This window comes from Theropithecus gelada, chromosome 2 (genome assembly GCF_003255815.1).
Source record: "Theropithecus gelada isolate Dixy chromosome 2, Tgel_1.0, whole genome shotgun sequence".
NCBI lineage: Eukaryota > Metazoa > Chordata > Mammalia > Primates > Cercopithecidae > Theropithecus > Theropithecus gelada.
Genome location: NC_037669.1, coordinates 21460426 through 21483186, shown reverse-complemented (window position 1 = coordinate 21483186; position 22761 = coordinate 21460426). Strand labels below are relative to the sequence as shown.

Genomic DNA, 22761 nt, shown 5'->3' with positions numbered 1-22761 from the left:
CTTAATATGTATGTGGTTTGATTTTTTTTGTGTTGAGACAGAGCCTCATTCTATTGCCCAGTCTGGAGTGCGTGGCACGATTGTCGTGCCACCTTGAACTCCTGGAATCAAGTGATTCTCCCCTCAGCTTCCTGAGTAGCTAAGACTACAGGGGCATACCATCATGCCTAGTTAATTATTAAATTTTGTGTGTGTGTGTGTGTGTGTGTGTGTGTGTGTGTGTAGGCGTTATGTTCTCCAGGCTGTTCTTGAACTTCTGGCCTCAAGCAATCCTCACTCAGCCTCTCAAGTAGCTGGGATTACAGGCGTCAACTACTGTGCCCAGCCATAAGTTTTTAATTTTAATGAATTCAAATTTATCTTTGTTGTTGACTGTGTTTTTGTTGTTATATCCAGTAAATCACTGCCAAATCTAAAGTCATAAAGATTTCCCCTATGTATTCTTCTAAGAGTTTTATAGTTTTCTGCCTTATATTTAGGTGTTTGATCCATTTTGAGTTAATTTTTGTAGATGGTATTAGATAACCATCCAACTTCTTCCTTTTGCATATGACTATCCTTTGTTCACAGCACCCTTTATTGAAAAGACTGTCCCTTCCTTATTGAATGGTTTCAGCATCCTTGTCAAAAATCTTTTGAGCATATATTTGAAAGTTTGTTACTGGGTTCTGTTTTCTGTTTCTATAGTCGATATGTCTCTATTCTAGTACCACACTATTTTAATACATTTTTATAATTTTAAAATATATTTGCTTGAGTATTAAAAAATTTCTTAGAATTTTGTCACACTGGAAAATATTTATTTTGAGCTTTTATTACATTTACTTGAATAATGTGAATGTTTATATTTCTTGTTCAGGAACTTGGGTGTTTCCAGTCCATTCATTTCCTTTTCTTATAAGAGGATGGAAGCTAACAGTGTTTGAACATTGCTATCCTTATCTTTAAACATATGACTTTCCACCATGTGTAGTTTAGAACCAGATTGCCATATTCTGCAAAAAACTGTTATTTGGATTGAGATTATATGACAGATGTGTTTGGCTTCACTGTATGTGCATTTGAATCATATGACATTACCTTTTGAAAATACTTATTCATTTTTATTTTTTGTTTCATGCCAACTACTTAATGCTTAGCATTTGGTCAAGAAAATCCTCTATTATAAAGTCTTTTTTCTACAACCATATAACTTTTAAAGTGGTTTACATGTGAAATCTTATTTTGTTTTTCAATGTTCATTGTGCTAGAAAAACGAGGACTATTATACTGTTTGCTTCTTATATCAGGGGAAACATAAGTACCTAAGCATCTTTTTAGATCGTCTTTTAGGTCACATTCTATTTTTGTTTCTAGTGCCTGTAGTGATAATTCTTTCAGGGAGAACAAATTTTTTTTGACTTCTCTTTTGGTTTTCATTTTCAGTAAACAAAACTCTATGGTATAAATTTGCTTAGATGCCCTTATTCTTCAAGAATAATTCTTGAGAGTTAAGGAGTGGAATGATTTGACTCAGTCAGAACCTCTTTGCAAGTAAAATTGGCTCACCCTTATGATTTTGATTATTTGGCCTTTTAATTTCCAATCTGAAAATAAAGAAAATTGTACCAAAGTAAATATGAAAATGAGCAGTGTAATAGCACCTATAACCCTTTCTTTAACTATGACACTACACTGGTGATGTTCGGATACTGTAGCTTTTTTTAATTTGTAAGTCATTTTTACCCTTCCAAATAATTCTCTCAAAACAAAGAAGCATTATGTGCTATTGGTCTTTATAGTGCTTGTTTTTGACTTACACTAGCTGCCTTAGATGTAAATAATTTATATATTTTTAAATTATGAAATACTTTAAATATGCACGTAAGTATAGAGAATGATATTCCAATACATATCACTCAGATTTAACCAATATAATTCCTATTTTTTTCAGATTTAAATTTGTTTTTAAAGAAATATTATAGAAAGTTGAAAACTTACTTATTTTATATTCCCTGATTCTAATACTCTCCCTCTTTAGAGTTCTCTACTATCCCCAAATAGGCTTGAATCCTTCCAGTCTAAATTTTTATATTTTGTTTCATACATATGCACTTATACATTATAGTATGTTTTGTATTTCTGAATTTTTATTAGCAATAACATTGACTGTCATTCCAAAATATGTTATTTTACCAGTACCTTAGACTTTAAATTATTTTTTCTATAGGTAAAATTTATTACCACATACTATTGAAAATTTGTTACCATACTTACTTTTGGATATATGAACCATGCTTGAAATATATTAACATTCAGCTTTGGCTTGTAATTGTTTGACTATACATAGGTTTGATTATTGAGGTACTTGTGTCCTTGGAATTTTACTTTTTAAACCTAACTTATTTGATACTGTATAGTATTACTCTTTTGCTCATTTTGCGTGTGCACAGTCCTCCAATGTTGATACCTCGTTTTTTTTTCCCCCAAAACACACATGGGGAATTTAAAAGTAGAAAAGGGAGGATAATTTATTTCTTAAATCTGAGTTCAATTTTTTTTTTTACTACCCAGCTCTTACAGTCTGCCATGTGGGACTGTGTTTCTAATCTGTTGGATTTTTAAATATATGATAGTTGGCTTCTAAATTCATTTGGGCTTTATTAGAATTGAGTATAATACAATTCTCTTTTGCAGGGGCTCACAACGAAGTAAGACAGTAGATGACAATTCTGTGAAGCAGGCTGTGCACAATAAAGAAAAACGAAGAAAGGATGATGACATTTCTCTTTTAATGTCTGATACTCAGCCTAAAGGTTTGTGAACCTTAGTAAACTGTTGGAATTTGAATTTTTGCTTATTGTATTAATTTTTGTTATAAAGAAATTATTTTATTTTACTTTGAAAGGATATGTGAAAGTAAAGGGAGATTATTTGGCAACACAAAGAAAATTGCTAAACCTTCTTATGTAGTATAGTACTCATTTCCGGATTTATTTACTGATCCCAAAAGTTAAATTTTAATATTTTTTTTCTTCTTTGGGGAGACTTGGATATAGCTATGAAGTTATGTTAATTTAGCTATTTCTAAGTGTTGTTTCCATGGATATTAATGTTACTGCTAACTGGGTTTTTATTATTAGCTTATCACTGTCTGTTCGCCTACCATGAAATACATTCTCTATTCATTAGAATTTCTCTCAACTTTAGGAGGATGCCACACAAGCCACTATTAGCAAATTTGAAGGTAAATACTTCCTAGACTTGGGCAAATTTTTTGTAGGCCTCCTTGCATATATAGGATTTATGATTTGACTTATTTTTCTTGTCTCTCTTTCAAGAATTAAAAATATTTTACTGATACTTGGAGAAAAACAATTTTACATTATTTATTTGTGAAACTAACACCTTCAGGGGTCTGTTGGATTATTGATAGCTTCAAATGTTTGTTGAGGTCTCTTGCTTGCTTGCTTGCTTTCTTGCTTTTCTCTTTTTCTTTTTCTTTTTAAGACAGGGCCTTACTCTGTCACCCAGGCTGGAGTACAGTGGCATGATCACACATGATCACAGCCCACTTCAGCCTCTGTCTCCCGGGCTCAAGTGATCCTCCCACATCAGCCTCTTGAGTGGTTGAGACTATAGTCATTCACCACCATGCCTGGCTCATTTTTTGTATTTTGCAGAGACGGGGTCTTGCCATGTTGACCAGATGGTCTCAAACTCCTGGGCTCCAGCGATCTGCCTGCCTTGGCCTCCCAAAGTGCTGGGATTATAGGCATGAACCACCACGCTTGGCCACTATTTTAGTTTTGAGTGGTTTCATAAGTTATTCATAATACAAAGAAGTATTTTAACGGCGCTATGCAGAAATCCATTGCACTTCATTTGGAGCACAGCTATTTAAAGATTCTTTTCAGTAGCCTTTCAAATAAAAATATTTTTTTAATGAAACTAGACTAATAACTTATATTTGTACAAGAAACCAGCGGAAACTCTTATAAAGGCAGTCTTTGGAGAATGTGCTGTGACTTTGTACAGACAAACTTCCAATTAGTCACTGTCAATGTATAATGAAAAGCATTTTTCTTTTAAACTGTACTTTCTTAGAAATAATTACAGTCATTTCTCTGTATCTTTGTGTTCTGCACCTGCAGATTCAACCTACCAAAGATGGAAAATATTTGGAAAAACTTCAATGATACAATAATAAAAAATATGTATAAGAACTATTTACATAACATTTATTTTGTATTGGATATTATAAGTAATCTAGAGATTATTTAAGCTATACAGGAGAATGTATATAGGTTATATGCAAATACTATACCTTTAGGGGCTTATGGATCCATGGATTTTGGTATCCTGGGTCCCTGGGACCAATCCCTTGAGGATACTGAGGGATGACTGTATTGATTACCAAGTAAAAATATAAGTAATTGTACAAGTGGGCTCATTTCAGATACTATCAAGACAAAGATTCCTACTGTACCCAGGAAAGCAGTAGTCCTCACATTGACCTGAATAAAATACTTTCTGATTTATACCCAGGAGTATTACCTTAAGGTCACAGTGGCATTTTAGACATGCATCAGGGAAAAGTACATGACAAATAAACATTTTTTAGTTTTTCAGTATCCCTGAAGGTACCACCACTGGTAGGGAAAGTGTTTCTAATAAAATTAGCTATCAGATCTTTATTAAAGCAAAGTTTACTCTCCTACATCTGATACCAGTCATTTAAAAAAAAAAACCTGTAAATTAATGGAAATTCTGAATTAAACCTTAGGTGTACCATTTTTTTCCATAGCACATTAAGTTTGCCTTGTGGAATTTGCTTTCACCAACATAATACCTTGGAAATACTTAATATTCTTTTATTTAAAGGATTTTGTCACCTTTTTAGTTTTATATGCTAGTAATATTTGCAGGTTAAATTATATATGATGCAGGTGTAATCTATTTTTACAATATTTCATTCTATATAATAAAGTTACTCATTTTTCCATGAGACAGGCTTGACCGATGTGCAAATAATAAATTCTTTAAAAGAAAATTCCTGTATAACCCAAGTTTTTCTCAAGCCCCTTTCCTTTCATGAGTCATTTTACTGTAGTATAATATTTATGTTTAGAAATTATAGTTTGATACGTTGTGTGTAGAAATTGTATTAGACCACTTTTATAGTTTACAATATTACATATAAAATTTAATGTGCTGTCCTAAATATTGTGTTGATGATTTGGAGGGAGTTTTATTTTCCTTAGGGAGTGAGTAAGGTGTTTTCTCTGGAAATTGAAAGGCTGCTATTGACCCTCTCGGAATTTTTACCCTCAATCCCATTCCAGTGCCTTCCTTTAAGTAATGTCAAAGACAGATTATCATGAATATTAGTTATTAGGAATTGTTGAAGCTACAGTAAAAGCAAGAATAGTTCGAAGAGAAGATGTGTAGTATTGAAGAACGTTCCATGAATGGAGAAGTCAGGCCAGTCAGATGAATTGAAAATTGTGAATTAAAGGCAACTGCTTTGTGACTTGCTGTGCATAAACTTGGAGTTGGTACTTGTATGACATAGATTTGGAAAGCAAAATAATTCAGGATAACTTTTAGTTAATTAGGTGGAAACTTTTGGAAGGTATTTTTGTACAGTACATGTATTTGATAACAAATAGTATTTTTAGTAATGATTGGCATGAGTTTCAAAATGATTTCTTGTTGACTTAAAAAAGGATGTTCTTCTCTAGAATGATGGATTTATTGGAGATTTAAAATGACAGGGTCTTGATTATTGAGTAAATTGGAGATTTAAAATGACAGGGTCTTGATTATTGGTAAGTAAATTGGCAGCCTTGTGAATGATCACATATTATAGCCAACTACAGAGCAAAGGTATTTTGGCTCCTTTTAAAGAGCAGCAATCAACACTCTTTCAAATTGTAGTCCCTTTCCACTAAAAATATGTATTTATGTAAATTACATTTTAAAAGACTAGTTTATAAAGTCACATTGAATTATCAAACTTTAAGACATGAATTTTCTAGATTTTAATAAGACCTCCCCTTTTTTGATAGTATAACCAAATTCATTTATAGCAAATGGAAAAACAGTTTGGTGGCTTTGCTTTGGCTACAATGAAAAAGGGTATTTCTTCTTTATGTATTTTTCTCACCTCACAACTATTGTATAATGAACATTTTACTTTGTGTATGCCAATTAAAATAGGGCATGCCTTTACCTTCATCCAGTGTCAGTATGAGAATTTAACGGTATATTTCTATTTTAATGAGCTTTGGAAGTAGCATAGCAATTTCGATGATGTTTCTTCGAGCTCTTCTAAAAGAGATTCTCTCTATACTTTTTTGTCCATATTTATGCTTCATTTGTTTTTTAAGACCTTAACAGTGGAAGTAGAGGTTGTGATCATCTCGAACAGGAAAGCAGAAACAAGGCTGTTAAATATTCTGATTCAAAAATGGAACCCACTCTGATTTCCAGGAAGACAAAGAGAAGGCTTAGAAATAATTTACCTGATTCCCAAAATTGTGCTTCTTTGGATAAGTCAACAGAACAGACAGTAAGTAGAGGTATTTAGATATTATAGGAAATTATTTCATGCTATGATAAAAATGAGTTGACTGTGGCCAAATAATGTTCCTCTAGCTTTCAACTTTTATTATCAGATTTCTTTTTTTGGGGGTTCACTGTTAGCTTTATTATTAAAAAACAATTTTAAATGTAACTTTTCTCAGTGATACAGAGTTATTGGAACACATTTCAAATATTATGAATGATTAAAAAAGTTAAAATTGCTCCTTTTCTTGTATCACTCTTTCCTTAGTAGTTTGTTGTACATCCTTTAGACTTTTCTTTTTCTTTATTTCACCCAAATACAATTCATACTGTCTAATCACTTGCTTTTTTTTGTTTGCTCTGTAAAATTATTATTAGATTTATTTTATCAGTAGCAATTCACTTATCAAATTCTTTAAGCTTCTGTTTATTTAGAGTTTAGGGAATTTATTGTAAGTAAAGAATTATCATATTAAATACATATATTTTGTATTTTCAAAGACTTAGTATATAAATAGCAATAAAACAGTAAGACAGCTTTTCAATTTCTTTGATCCATAAATCATTTCAGGATCTTGTAATGTTTTTGGGTTGTAATTATAAGCAGGATTTAGATTTATACAGTAGATGAGATACTGAAGGCAATGACTGATTTTCATAATTTTCAATGTTGTTATATTGTTAATTTAAATTTTTTTTTTACCAAAGTAGTTTTACCAAAGTCATCACATTGGCATTATTACTTTTGCAAAATAAAAATACGTAAATACATCTTCTCATTCTAAAGTTGACTTAGATCGTGGGAGACTGTCTGACAAAGCATTTGTAATGATGGAAATCTCCCAATTTCACCTTTTAAAAAATTATCAGGCATCTGATTGGACAGATCAAACCCCATATCTTTATACTTGGGAGACATTGGCAAGTATAATGTGGTATAATTGTTTAGTTTTCTATCCATGTAGTTACAGAAGTGATACAATATTTTTACTTTTTTTTAGAAATTTAAAAATGGTTTAAGCAAGCCAAATTTGAAAAATACTATTTTTTTCTATGTGTTTATGTTTAGAAAAAACAAGAAGATGACTCAACAATATCCACTGAGTTTGAAAAGTCAAGTGAAAACTGTCATCAGGATCTAAAACTGCCTGAAGAAATTACAACTAAACCTACAAAGAGTGATTTTACTAAACCATCCTCACTTAACAGTCAGGAGTTGACTTTGAGTAACACCACCAAAAGTGCCTCTGCCTGTTCAACCACTGAAACTGTTGAGAACTCTAATTCCATTGATACTGTGGGGATTTCTTCCCTGGTTGAGAAGGATGAGAATGAGTTGAATACAATAGAAAAGCCTATTCTAAGAGGACATAATGAAGGGAACCAATCATTGATCTCAGCTGAACCAAGTAAGTGACAGGAGGATTATAGAGTTACTTAATTTCCTCTGCTTCACTTAGTTGTTTTTTTCTTCCTCTTGAACAAATTTGGCTAAGGCCATAAGCTGTTTATGACATCATTGTGGAATATATTAACTTTAGGGAAAAAAGGCTTGGGGTTTGGAGTTTCCTTCATGAGTTTTAAAATATCGGTTTAGGTAAACTAATGGAGGACTTGAAAACAGAAGTAATTTTTTCTTAGATTCGTACACAGTAATCTCACTCAGTAGTTTTAAAATAGATTCTTTAAGGACCATCATTAATGTCATTTGGTTGATGAAGTATGCAGAGTTTAAGTGCTATCTAATTATTATCATTAATTTTGATTTAATCAGCTTCTGAGTAGTTGATGCCGTCACATGGTACAAAGAAATTCCAAAGGTTTTAAAGGATCTCCAGCGAATAGTCTCCCACATCTTCCACTAGTTATTAATTTCCCATTCCTTGAAGCAATTCATGTAACAGGACTTAAGGTGCAATTTAGAGTGATGGCACAATACACTGTGAGAACTAGCATTTGTTCCTAAGGCCTCCTCATGGCTTTATCCATTTTTAAACATCTTTATTCTTTAGAAGGTAAGGGTGCAGGTAACTGCTGAATAATTGCACTGATATGGAGTCATTGTCTATAACTACTGTAAATCAGATAACAAATGATAGGCCTGTTTCTAAATTGAATAAATTTAGGTGATTAAGTTTAACAGGATTATTAAAAATAAATTGCAATAATTACAAAGTTCTTTTTTTTTTGAGACAGAGTCTCGCTCTGTGAGCTAGGCTAGAGTGCAGTGGTGCAATTTCGGCTCACTGCAGCCTCCCCCTCCCGGGCTCAAGTAATTCTCCTTCATCAGCCTCCTGAGTAGCTGGGATTACAGGAATGCACCACCACGCCTGGCTAATTTTTGTATTTTTGCTAGAGACAGGGTTTCACCATATTGGCCGGGCTGATCTTGAACTCCTGACCTCAGGGAATCCACCCACCTCAGCCTCCCAAAGTGCTGGGATTACAGGAGTGAGCCACTGCACCCAACCGAAAGTTCTTTTTTTGATATGTGATTGTTACACATTTGAAATACATTTTTCGGCTGGGCGCAGTGACCCATTCCTATAATCCCAGGACTTTGGGAGGCTGAGGCAGGAGGATCACCTGAGGTCAGGAGTTTGAGACCAGTCTGACAAACATGCTGAAACCCCGCCTCTACTAAAAACACAAAAATTCGCTGGGCGTGGTGGCGGATGCCTGTAATTCCAGCTACTCAGGAGGCTGAGGCAGGAGAATTGCCTGAGCCCGGGAGGCAGAGGTTGCAGTGAGCCAAGATGGGGAGACTGTGTCTCAAAAAAAAAAGAATAAAAATACATTTTTCTTTTCCTCTTAGTTGTTGTTTCCAGTGATGAAGAAGGACCTGTTGAGCATAAAAGTTCAGAAATTCTTAAGTTACAATCTAAGCAAGACCATGAGACAACTAATGAAAATGAGAGTACTTCTGAATCAGCATTGTCAGAACTACCGTTGATTTCACGTGAATCTGTACAGGTAATTTATTTCTGTCTTCTCCCAGATTAACAGTGAAATATACACTATTGGTTAATGACTGTTACTTGTTTTATCAAGCTGAATATTGTAATGAAAATTAGAAATTTTCTTAGTTTGAATTTTGAGACAATTATAGCAGTTTGAATGAAATATGTAGTTGTCTTTATTTTGAAATGAAAAGATTATACCTTTTTTTCTGGTGATTTATATTTTTTTCAGTCTAAATAGTCTATTACTTGAATATTTTTCTTTTTTTCTGGCTTTCATTGGACATTTCACTAACATTTTGTAGAATTAAAAACATTTTCTAGTATTTATATGTCTGGTCTTGGAGTATTATGGCTACTTGGAATTACTCCTTTTCCTCACATATTACGAAGGCAGTATGATATAGAGGAAAGAACATGGCTTTGGGGATATAGGTCAGAAACCTGTCAAATTTGGTAAGTCCTCTGCCTCTTCATTCTTATAGAAAATAGTAAATGGAAGTGTGTTAGTTTAGTATCAGTCAATTAAGTCAGTCCTTTGAAGAGAGTAGGTCTAAAATAAGGTTCAAAACATTTTTTGTCAGTATTTGTTCTTTCTTTCTTTCTTTTTGAGACAGGGTCTTGCCCTGTCACCCAGGCTGGAGTGCAGTGGCATGATCATGGCTCACTGCAGCCTCAACCTCTTGGGCTCAAGCAGTCCTCTCATTCAGCTTCTCAAATAGCTGGGACCATAGGCTCGTGGCAGCATGCCCGGATAATGTTTTTAAAATATATATTATTTTTAGAGTTGAGGGTCTCCCTGTGTTGTCCAGGCTGGTCTCTTAACTACTGGGCTCAAGCAATCCTCCTACCTCCACCCCACAAAGTGCCAGGATCACATGTGTGAGCTACTGCTCCCAGCTGGTACTCTTTCTTGTTATTAGCCTCTGATTATTCTATTTGTAAGAAAAGATCATTGACCACCAGTGCAGAATTATGGTAAACTTATCTTGTTTTGTTTTTGAATAATGTCAGAGGCTGTTATTTTGCAGAGTATGATGAAGAGTTGGCCCGATCTATGAAAACAGTTTGGTCTGATTATTGTGTCATGGGTATTTGCTTTTGTATTTGGTATTCCACGTAGAAATCACTTCAGCAGCTTTGTTCTAAATTTTTGCAAAAATGTAACCATTTTTGCCAGATTGAGTCAATATCCTACTTGATGGTTTAGTTGCATGTATAATTAAAAGTGTCATTGTTGATAATGAATTTAAACTTATAGAAGAATTAGGCCTTGGCAGGGTGTAAATTGACAATGCAGTACGAAATGATCATATTATAAGAAAATAACATATCTTTTAGAATTTACTAAATTCATAATCACAACCAAGCAGCCAATACTGTGGAGATCTACCATAAGGCAGAATGCCACATTTCTATGCTCTCTCTTGTTCCAGTTTTAAATGAATTATGAGAAGTATGGATTGGTCATTTTTAGGAGCCACCTAGTTTTTACCAAATGTGAAGCCCAGTGAGAAATTATTTCTATACCAACTTCTCATTTGATCACTAAAAAAGCCCACAGTTATTTGTCTGACTGTTGTTGGAGCTACCTGATTTGATTTGATTGATTTGATTCCCTTTTTTACTTAGGGAATAAGAAGATATTAATAGTATACTAAGCAATAAAACATGAGAATGACAAAGAAATTCAATTAAGCAGGTAAATGGCATTATGAGCTGGGTTTAAAATAATGAGTATGATATGTTTTAGACAAGGATTAGTCACAATTGCTAGAGGTAAGAGGGGAGTGAGTACATGTTCATAATAATTGCTTTGGTAGTAATCTGTTTGGTCATGTGTGGTGTTAGGCATAATGTGCAGAGGTTCGGCACATTTGAAAAAGTTGAAAAAGTCATCTGAAAGTAGTATAAAATTCAGAAGAAACAGTGGGGAAGAGTTACTGCTGATATTGCTTGGTTTTCTGTTATAATTTAAAAGCAAAGTTATATGGTCACTTGAGTGGAAGTGATACGATTTTTGAGATTTTAGGCAAGTATAAGCCATTTCTGATTGGTTGTCTTCAAACATAGAGTATATAGATTTGATATAATGGATGGTTCTTAGGCACTTACATTCCTTCATGGCGTATTGAAAGTGCAGTAGCACACAGGCGTAAAGATGGGAACAATAGACATTGGAGACTCCAAAAGTAGGGGGGGATGAGGAGAGCCAGGGCCATAAAACTTCCTGTTGGGTATTATCTGGGTGATAGGTTCAATAGAAGCCCAACCCTCAGCATCATGCAATATTATCCTTGTAACAAATCTGCACATGTACCCCCTGAATCTAAAATAAAAAATCTGTAAAGTACAGTAGCAAGAACATTATTTTGGTTAATGGAAACAGTTTTTATGGTTGAAGTGACACTGGACCTGGAGAGAGAAACCTGCATTTGAATCTTTGTTTTGCTTCTTACAAATCGCATGATTTTGGGCAGGTCGCTTAACCAATCTAAACATCTGTTAACTTTATTTATGAAATGGAAAACTGAAAAACCTGCCTATAGGGTGGTTGTGGGGATTAAAAGAGATCATATATTTAAAAACTCATTTTAAACAAAAGTACAATATATGTTTAAAACTTGCTTCTGTCAAGTTAAAAATGAATAAAACCTATTAGAGACTATTGAATGTGAAACCATGGCTTTTGATACAGAGGAGTATATATTTCTGGAATTAATTTTGCATTCAGCTATTTAGTGTAATTTTCTCAAAGGTAAGTCGTATTTTTTCAGAAAAAAAATCTAGATAACTATTTCTTCACAGTAAGAGCAGTATAAAATTCTTCAAAAATTTACTAATAGTAATTTAAAGAAGAATTTGATGGTGAAAGTCGTTTTCAGTATTTATATAATACTTATAGAGTTATATGCATTTTATGATTTATTCCTTGTTAGATGTCATCTGAATTATGCCCATATAATCCTGTCATGGAAAACATTTCCAGTATTATGCCTAGTAATGAGATGGATCTACAACTGGATTTTATATTTACTTCTGTTTATATTGGTAAAATTAAAGGAGCTTCTAAAGGTTGTGTTACAGTAAGTATATTTTCTTTAATTTTCTTTTAGTTTTGGATCTTGGACAAGGCATTTTAATTTTTTTCCTTTTTTTTTCCTTAGGACAAATAAGAATAAAGATTTATTTTATATGGGACACTATGGATATGTTGAAAGTCATTATACCTAATTTGAAATGTGTCTTTAATTCTCCCCTCCTTTTTTTTTTTTTTTTTTTTTTTTTGAGGTGGAGTCTCACTCTGTCGCCCAGGCTGGAGTGCAGTGGCCAGATCTCAGCTCACTGCAAGCTCTGCCTCCTGGGTTTACGCCATTCTCCTGCCTCAGCCTCCCGAGTAGCTGGGACTACAGGCGCCCGCCACCTCGCCCGGCTAGTTTTTTTTTTTGTATTTTTAGTAGAGACGGAGTTTCACCGTGTTAGCCAGGATGGTCTTGATCTCCTGACCTCGTGATCCGCCCGTCTCGGCCTCCCAAAGTGCTGGGATTACAGGCTTGAGCCACCGCGCCCGGCCAATTCTCCCCTCCTAACATCCCACCTAGTCTGACTACTCTAATGAAAATCATGTATGGAAAAAATCACATTTATTGATAATCTTTGGTTTCTGAAAGTTATCTGATGGTAAAGTGAAATTTTTTTCCAGGTATAGTTTGGAACATAAAGAAGAAATCTCATTTTGCCTGTTTAATCAGTTGTAAAATGACTTCTCCAAATTTCTAAATTAAGGATGTCCAGGAACTAACGCTACTCTGTTTTTTTAATTAAAAAAAAAAAAATACTCCTCCTCACCTACCGTATATGAAAGTGAGACTGGATTCTACTTGGTTCTTTCTCTATTTTTTTTTTTTTTGTCAGGGGTACAGCGTCTCATTCTTTTTCGCGGGCAGTGGCGCACTCCACTGATCTTGGCTCACTGCAACCTCCACCTTCTGGATTCAAGCGATTCTTGTGCCTCAGCCTCCCGAGTAGCCAGGACTACAGGTGCGTGGCACCACACCTGGCTGATTTTTATATTTTTTGGTAGAGACGGAGCTTCACCATGTTTGCCAAGCCGGTCTTGAACTCTTGGCCTCAAGTGATCCGCCCACCTCAGCCTCCCAAAGTGCTGGGATTACAGGCATGAGCCACTGTGCCCAGCCAGTTCTCTATATTTGCTTACATTTTCTACCTTTTAAAATCCTAATCATCTTTTAAAGCTTCTCTGATATACTGACTCTTCCAGGAAACTTTCCCTGATCCCTCCTTTTCAGACAGAATTAACTTCGCCCTTTGCTGTACACTTGTAATACTTCATTTGTACTTCTAAGATTTATTCTGTGTGTTTTATAATTACTTATATTCTTGTATAAACTTCTCCATTAACCTTTTAAGCTTCTTATGGTGAAGATCCACAGTTTTAGTTCCTTTTATACCTTCCATATATCTACTTAAATGTTTGTCGAAATGACTGTGTCAGATTTAGTAACTCAGGCATTTTTTATAGCAGTTTCATTAATATTTCACTGTATTCACTGTAATTCACATTAATATTTCACTGTAGGGATAGGGCAGAGAATATAAAAATGCTAAGATATGGTTTCTGCTTTCAGGGAACTTTTAATCCAGTGGAAGCGACAGACACATATTTACTTTATATTATGGTAAAATGTAAAACAGAAGTATGTACAAGAAGGGTGCATATGGCAATGGATATCTATCAATGTCTGGAGGAATCAGGAAAGGCTTCACAGAGAAAACAGCACATTAATAAGACATGAAGTACCTGTTGTTTACTTGATAGCCATGCAGACAAAGACCTAATCCTAAATTCTGGAAACTGCAAATAATAGTAGTTTGTGATGTAGTCAACATTGCTTTGAAAGCTCAAGAATGAATTGATTTAACATTAATATTTTTTTGGCCACTGGTTTTTACTGATTTGGGCATGTCTGGGGTGATTTTGCAATTCTTTTTCTTTAAGGAATGTTATTCATTTTTCGGGATTTTCTCCCCTGTTTTACTTTATTATTTTAATTCAGGCTTACCCAGTTATTTCTGTTGAATTCTTTGTAATGGCAAAAAGTTGGATAATCTAAATATGTGAGAGTAATTAGCCAGCGGGGAGGAAAATCCAATATAAGTATTCAACAGTGGACTTTCTATTAATTAATGTATTAATTATTATTACACAGTCAAGTGGGCATGTTATGCTCAAAAACCAAGATCAAGCAAAAAACCACAAACAGATTAGTCAAGGAACAATATTACAAACACATATAATCTTGCCTATTTAGAGACAGCTGCCACTCACTGTATAGTATATATCATTGCATATTTTTCATACATATATAGATACATTAAAACAAAGGGATATTACATAATATGTACTATTTTGTCACTTACCGTAATTTCATTAATTTAATTCTTCCACTTATTTTGGGATATTTGGGTTGTCTTTAAAAATTTTTAATTGTTGGTCATTTCAAATTGTCCCAATATTTTACTATTACAAATAGTAGGGGACTGCAAATATTCAAGAAGTGTTGTAAAGTGGTCCTAAAAATTAATTGTCAGAAGTCCTGGCCAGGGCCATCAGGCAAGAGAAAGAAATAAAGTATGTTCAAATTGGAGGAGAGGAAGTCAAACTATCCCTGTTTGCAGATGAGAATGATTCTATGTCTGGATTCTATATATATATATATTTATATATATTTTTTCTAGATAATAGGATCTCTGCCCAAAAGCTCCTTCAGCTGATAAACAACTTCAGAAAAGTTTCAGGACACAAAATCAATGTACAAAAATCACTAGCATTAATGACTTTTCCATATTCTTTATGTTTGTACAACTTTTCTCAAGGGTAATAGCTTTCCTGTGAAATAAGGTGTAAGCACTGATTAAAAGTTTTGCCACATTCTTCACACTTGTAGGAGTTTTACCAGTATGAATTATCTTACCTACAATCTACAATCAAGTGTGGCAACCATATAAAGGCTTTGTCACATTTTGTACATTTCACTAGGGTTTCACACTAGTATAATTTTTTTTTTTTAATGTATTGACAAGTTGGAGGTGTTGGTAAAAGCACCATCACATCTTTCAGGTTTGTAGGGTTCCTCTTCAGCATATATTATCACCATGTCTCTTAAGAATTGAGAACTTAGGACTAGGCATGGTGGCTCATGCCTGTGATCCCAGCACTTTAGGAGACTGAGGCGAGTAGATCATCTGAGGTCAGGAGTTCAAGACTAGCATGGCCAAGAAGGTGAAACCCCATCTCTCCTAAAAACACAAAAATTAGCCAGGTGTGGTGGTGGGCACCTGCAATCCCAGCTACTTGGAAGGCCGAGGCAGGAGAATGGCTTGAACCCAGGAGGCGGAGGTTGCAGTGAGCTGAAATCACACCATTGCACTCCAGTCTGGGTGATAAGAGCAAAACTCTGTCTCAAAAAAAAGAATTGAGAACTTGTTGTAGGCTTTGCCATGTTCTTTACACTTGTAGAGTTTCTGTCCAGTATGAATTATGTGTAATAAGGGTTGAGAACTTCTTTAAAAAGCTTTGTCACATTCTTTATATTTGTAGGGTTTATGTTCCATATAAATTCTCATATTTAGTAAGAGTTGAGGGCTGGTTAAAGGTTTTCCCACCTTCATCACATTTATAGGGTTTCTCTCCAATGTAAATTATCTTATGCTTATTAAGCGTTGAGGAACATTTAAAAGATTTGCCACATTATTTACTATGTAGGGTTCCTGTCCAATATGAATTCTTTTATGTTTATTAAGGGCTGAAGACCAGTTAAAAGCTTTGCCACATTCTTCACATTTGTAAGGTTTCTCTCCAGGGTAAGTTCTCTTACATTTACTGAGGCTTGACTAAACCAGGTGAAAGTTTTGCCACATTGATCACATTTGTAGGGTATATCTCCAGTATGAATTATCTTATGTATAGTAGAGTTTGAGGAACAGTTAAAAGCTTTGCCACATTCTTCACATTTGTAGGGTTTCTCTCCAGTATGAATTATATCATGTTAAATAAGGATTGAGGATGAAATGAAGGCTTTGCCACATTTATCATACTTGTATAGTTTCTTTCCAGTATGAATTTTCTTATGTGAACAAAGGGTTGAGGGGTGATTAAAAGCTTTGCCACATTCTCTACATCTGTCGGGTTTCTCTCCAGTATGAATTACCCTTTTTTTTTTTTTTTTTTTTGAGACGGAGTCTTGCTCTGTTGCCCAGGCTGGAGTGCAGTGGTACGGTCTCGGCTCACTGCAAGCTCCGCCTCCCGGGTTCACGCCATTCTCCTGCCTCAGCCGCCTGAGTAGCTGGGACTACAGGCGCCCGACACCATGCCCAGCTGATTTTTTTTATTTTTAGTACAGACGGGGTTTCACCGTGTTAGCCAGGATGGCCTCGATCTCCTGACCTCGTGATCCACCTGCTTCAGCCTCCCAAAGTGCTGGGATTACAGGCATGAGCCACCGCACCCGGCCTCCAGTATGAATTATCTTACATGTAGTAAGGTTAGAGGGCAGCTTAAAGGCTTTGCCAGATTCTTCACATCTGTAACGTTTCTCTCCAGTATGAATTTTCTTATGTGTAGTAAGGGTTGAGGACTGGTTAAAAGCTTTGCCACATTCTTTACATTTAAAAGTTCCCCCCCCCCCCCCCGCCAGTGTGTCTTGTCTTATATCTGTTTGAATTTGAAAATTTATGAAAGACTTTCACATACTTATCACATTGAAATATTTTTCTCTAGGTAGTTGTCAAACATTGGTTAAGTCCATTATAACCGCTTTTGTGCACCTTATGTAAACTCATCCACACTTTTACAGCCTTTTTTTTAACTGCAAATTGTCATGTCCACATTTTTCATATCTTCTCAATATCACTTTTTGGAAAGAATCTTTTATGCTCTTCTCTGGCCAAAGGTCTTGGACAAAATGAGAACATGTAACTGGGGGTTTGGCAATCGTCTTATGTCTCTTCGTAGTCAAAGGTTTTTTCCTTTGCTCCAGACAGGTGATCAGGTCTGGCTTAGAGACAACAATACCAAGGAAGAACAGGTTTCTGTAGTTCTCTAACATCACATCCCTATATAAATTCCACTGTGCAGTGTCCAGGCTATGCCACTTCTCGAGGTGGCTCATGCCTGTAATCCCAGCACTTTGGGAGGCCAAGGTGGGTGGATCACCTGAGGTCAGGAGTTCGAGACCTGCCTGGCCAACATGGTGAAACCTTGTCTCTACTGAGAATGCAAGCATTGACTGGGCGTGGTGGGGCATGCCTGTTGTCCCAGCTACTCGGGAGGCTGAGGCAGGAGAATCACTTGAACCCAGGAGGCGGAGGTTGCAGTGAGTCGAGATCGCACCGTTGCACTCCAGCCTGGGCGACAGAGCAAAACTCTGTCTCAAAAAAAGAAAGAAAAAGAAGATTCATAGTTAATAAAAGCATTAAAAGTGCAATTACTGTCAAAAATTCTTTCAGAAAATATAAGCCTTTAAAGTGAAGAAGAGTGTTTATTCTGAAGACAACCATTACAAATATAAAGGGGGTTGTAGTACCTTTACTTGTATCACAGATCTTATTGCACACATTTTGTACTAGAGGAAAACCCTAAAGCAGTTGCTCAAGCTTTGTTCAACATCAGGGAATTTATATTGGAGAAGAGTCCTGCAAGTGTAATGAATTTGGAAACACTTTTTTTTTTTTTCAAAATTACAGCTTAGAAAACACCAGAGAGTTTATACTAAAAAATATTTTTGCAGATGCAATAAATATGAAAAAATATTTAATTCAAAATTGATTCTATGTAAATATCAAAGAATTTAAAGTAGAATAACTAAGGTACTGACACTTCACACATTACACTAAATCAGAGTGTTGAGTATAAAAACTAACCTACAACTAAAGTTGTTAGATAAATTATTTGTATATAACTTTAAAGGGAGTAGATTTTTTGAAGCATTGTAATGACATTGAAAGTATACTTGTTTCCTTGAAAAAATTTTTTTGAAAAGTGAGTAATGATGTAATACAGCTTTCAAATTACTTTATGCTGTTATTTTATTCCTATTGTATTCACATGTGAAAGCATGTGATCACTTGTTGCTGCATTAGAGATATTAGAGATTCTTTTTTGTTAGTTGGGCATTATTTATGACCTGTTCTATGAAAGAATAAGGACATTAAAATGTAAGATGCATGATGAAAATGTAAGTGGAGAGGCTCTTTGTAGTTAACTTATGTTAAGTATTGTATAAGGTAGGTGTTCAGAGTAATACTTGTCAACATTATAGTGAGAGGAATAAATGATTAATTATAGTTAAAAGTATATTCAAATAAATTAATATATTATTTTACTAATTGTACTTTTATGTAATAAAATTCAGTACATTAAAAAAAAATCACTAGCACTCCTATACACCAACAGCAACAAAGCCAAAAGCCAAATCAGGAACACAATCCCATTCACAGTTGCCACAAAATGAATAAAATACCTATGAATACAGCTAACCAGGGAGGTGAGAGAGCTCTACAATGAGAACTGCAAAACACTGCTCAGAGAAATCAGATGACACAAGCAAATGGAGAAACATTCTATGTTCATGGATAGGAAAAATCAATATAATTGAAATGACCATCCTGCCCAAAGCAGTTTGTAGATTCAGTGCTATTCCTATCAAATTATCAATGACATTCTTCATAGAAATATGAAAAACTATTTTAAAATTCATATGGAACCAAAAAAAGAGGCCTGATTGCCAAGGGAATCCTAAGCAAAAGGAACAAAGCTGGAGACATCATGTTACCCAACTTCAAACTACGCTATAGGGCTACAGTAACCAAAACAGTATGGTACTGGTACAAAAACAGACACATAGGTCAATGGAACAGAATATAGAGCCTGGAAATAAAGCTGCACACCTATGACCATCTGATCTTTGGCAAAGCAGACAAAAACAAGCAATGGGGAAAGCACTCACTATTCAACAAATGGTGCTAAGATAACTGGCTAGCCATATGCAAAAGACTGAAGCTGGACCCATTCCTTATACCATACACAAAAATCAGCTCAAGATGGATTAGAGACTTAAATGTAAAACCCAAAACTATAAAAACCCTGGAAGACAACCTAGGCAATATCATTCTCAGTATAGGCACAGGCAAATATTTCATGACGAGGATGTCAAAATCACAACAAAAACAAAAATTGACAAATGGGATCTAGTTAAACTAAAGAACTTCTACACAGCAAAAGAGACTATCATGGCACATGTATACATATGTAACCTGCACATTGTGCACATGTACCCTAGAACTTAAAGTATAATAAAAAAATGAAAAAAAGGAGAAACTATCAACAGAGTAAACAGACAACCTACAGAATGGGAGGAAATATTTGCAAAGTAGGCATCTGACAAAGGTCTAATATCTAGCATCTATAAGGAAATTAAATTTACAGTAAAAAAACAACCCTATGAAAAAATGGATAAGGGACGTGAGCAGACACTTTTCCAAAGATATACATGTGGCCAAGAAACAGATGAAAAAAAGCTCAGTATCATTGATCATTAGAGAAATCCGAATCAAAACCACAGTGAAATACCATCTCATACCAGTCAGAATGGCTATTGTTAAAAAGTCAATAACAGATGATGGTGAGGTTGCAGAAAAAAGGGAGGACTTACACATTGTTGGTGGGAGTGCAAATTAGTTCAATCATTGTGGACTGTAATGTGGCGATTCCTCAAAGAGCTAAAAACAGAATTGCCATTCAACCCAGCAATCCCATTACTGGTATTATGCCCAGACAAATATAAGTCATTCTACCATGAAGACATATGCATGTGAATTGCAGCACTATTCATAATAGGAAACACATGGAATCAACCTAAGTGCCTATCAATGACAGATTGGATAAAGAAAATGTAGTGCATATATGCAGCTAAAACAAGAATAAGATCATGTCTTTTCCAGGAATGTGGATAGAGCTGGAGGCCATTATCCTTAGTAAACTAACATAGGAACAGACAACCAAATACCGCATATTCTCAGTTATAAGTGGGAGCTAAATGATGAAAACTCATGGAGACAAAGAAGAGAGTAACAGAGTCTGGAGCCTACTTGAAGGTGGGAGGAGGGAGAAGAGCAGAAAAAATAACTATCGAGTACTAGGCTTAATACCTGGGCTACAAAACAGTCTGTACAACAAACCCCTGTGATACAGGTTTACATGTATAACAGACCTGTACATGTACCCCTGAACCTAAAATAAAAGTTAAAAAATTTTATTTATGTTTGCTGGAACATTTCTTAGATTAAAAACTTAAATGTTTAATTATGGGAAAGTGATTTAGTAAATCAAAGTAAATATATGCATGCAAACAAAAGCTGAGAAGAATTCTACAAAAAGTAAGACAGTTATGATGGAGAGAACATAAGCAATTAAATTTTTTTAAGTGTAATGAATAACCTAAAAAAGGGAAAAAGGTAAAAATTTCAGGTTTTTATGTATATTCTTTTTCAGACAGTTCAGGATGCACTGTAACAGAAATTAAAGAACTTTTTTTCTCTTTTTTGGTGGATAAAGATATAGATAATTAAATTCATTTATTCTCCATACATTCAGTGACCACCTTAGAATTATTGTAGACACCGGAGACACTGTTCTCACTCTCACAGTAGTTACAATTTAGCTGAATTAGAAAAATACTTATGGCTGGAAATTATTACATAAATTAGAGACATGTTCCTATAGTTAGACACTTAAGTTGTTTTTTTTAGTGTAGCAAATGCTGCAATAAATGTAAACATTGTCTTTCTTAAAAATCTTTGTTAGTATGAGAAATTAAGTAATACTATATTCAGATAACTGTACTAGCTATTGTAAGAAATTATAAAATAGCTTTTATTATTAGCTTTACTCTTAAGTTTAAACAAAGTTGGTATGATTTCAGAGAACTAGGTTTACCTTACTGCCACAAAATTTTTCTTATTTTTAAATCCAGGAGTTAAGTCTGCTTGGAGTAGGGTTTTAACTCTGCAGAGGTAACCTGTTGGTCATTATTCAGAGATATAAATGAATATCAGATCCTTGCCAAGTAGAAAAGTTTGATAGCTCCCGAGCACTTGATGGGGAAAAGTGAGAGAATAGTGTAGTAAGTAGCGGATGGGGACATACAGATGCACGACTTCTACTTTATAATTTGGAAGTCATGGCTGTGCAAATTCTGAAAGACAAATACTGCTTCTGTTTATTTTTTAGTACTAATGATTTACGTTTGCCAAGATATATTTTATAGGGTTAAAGACCCTGTGAAATATGCCAGAAAGAGTTTGGAAAGGGACAGTATACATTAAATATGGTGGCAGTTATGTGAAAGTAACAATAATTAGATTTTGATTAAATTATATAACATTCTTGATCAGATGCTAGTGTCTAATGATAACAGCTCCCCTTGATTAAGGGTCTTGCTAAAGCTGGAAGAAGTTCGTAAGTTACCTAAGTTTACATACTTATTACTTGTGTAAGTGGTAGAGACAACAGAGGCAGGATTTTAATTCCAAGCTCAGCTTTTAGCTAATTATGATCTATTTTGTTTTAGTGGCTGACTTACCTTATGAAATACAGGGTTTTATATTTGTGAAAGTACAAGATGAAATAATTTTTAAATTGGAAAATAAATGGAGTAAAAGTAAACCTGTGGTTTCACTGAACATTGTTTGATACTTATATGGAGCTCACTTACCAAGAACATTTTGATTTTGTTTTGTGCTCACAGACCATACCTGATTTGATCAACAAAGTGTATTGAACAACAACAAAACTTAACCAAAGAATAAATAAATAGGTACAAATTCATTTGACATTAATGGAAAAACAAAAAAGCAGAAGTCTGTTTTAGATAGTACATGGAAGATTTGGCTAGGTGCTCCACAACGCTATTATAAAAGCAACTCTTAAGGAAGTCAGATACCTACAAAAGGTACCTAGAGAAAATAAGTGTCCTGGGACAGAAGGAGTAGAAAGAGCAAGAACCTCAGTTGGAAGGGAATTCATAACATGAAACAAAGAAAGATGAATGCTAGGAATGCGGATGGTGGTGGTGCCCACCTAAAAGTCATCCAGGAAAGAGGGTGTTCTGGCTTAGGGACTTAATTTACGTTACCATTTTGACAGGTGGATCACTGTTGTGAATGAAGTTGG

At 34.7% G+C, this 22761-nt stretch overlaps 1 protein-coding gene across 1 annotated transcript in view; it reads left to right on the top strand.

The window, feature by feature from the left end:
- Window positions 1-22761, top strand: part of SENP7 (SUMO specific peptidase 7) — a 199254-nt gene that overhangs the window by 141587 nt on the left and 34906 nt on the right. The window contains exons 7-11 of the mRNA XM_025374920.1: window positions 2677-2795; window positions 6372-6553; window positions 7619-7958; window positions 9365-9522; window positions 12449-12595. Of these exons, the coding sequence (XP_025230705.1) occupies window positions 2677-2795; window positions 6372-6553; window positions 7619-7958; window positions 9365-9522; window positions 12449-12595 (946 nt within the window). The remainder of the gene's footprint in view (window positions 1-2676; window positions 2796-6371; window positions 6554-7618; window positions 7959-9364; window positions 9523-12448; window positions 12596-22761) is intronic.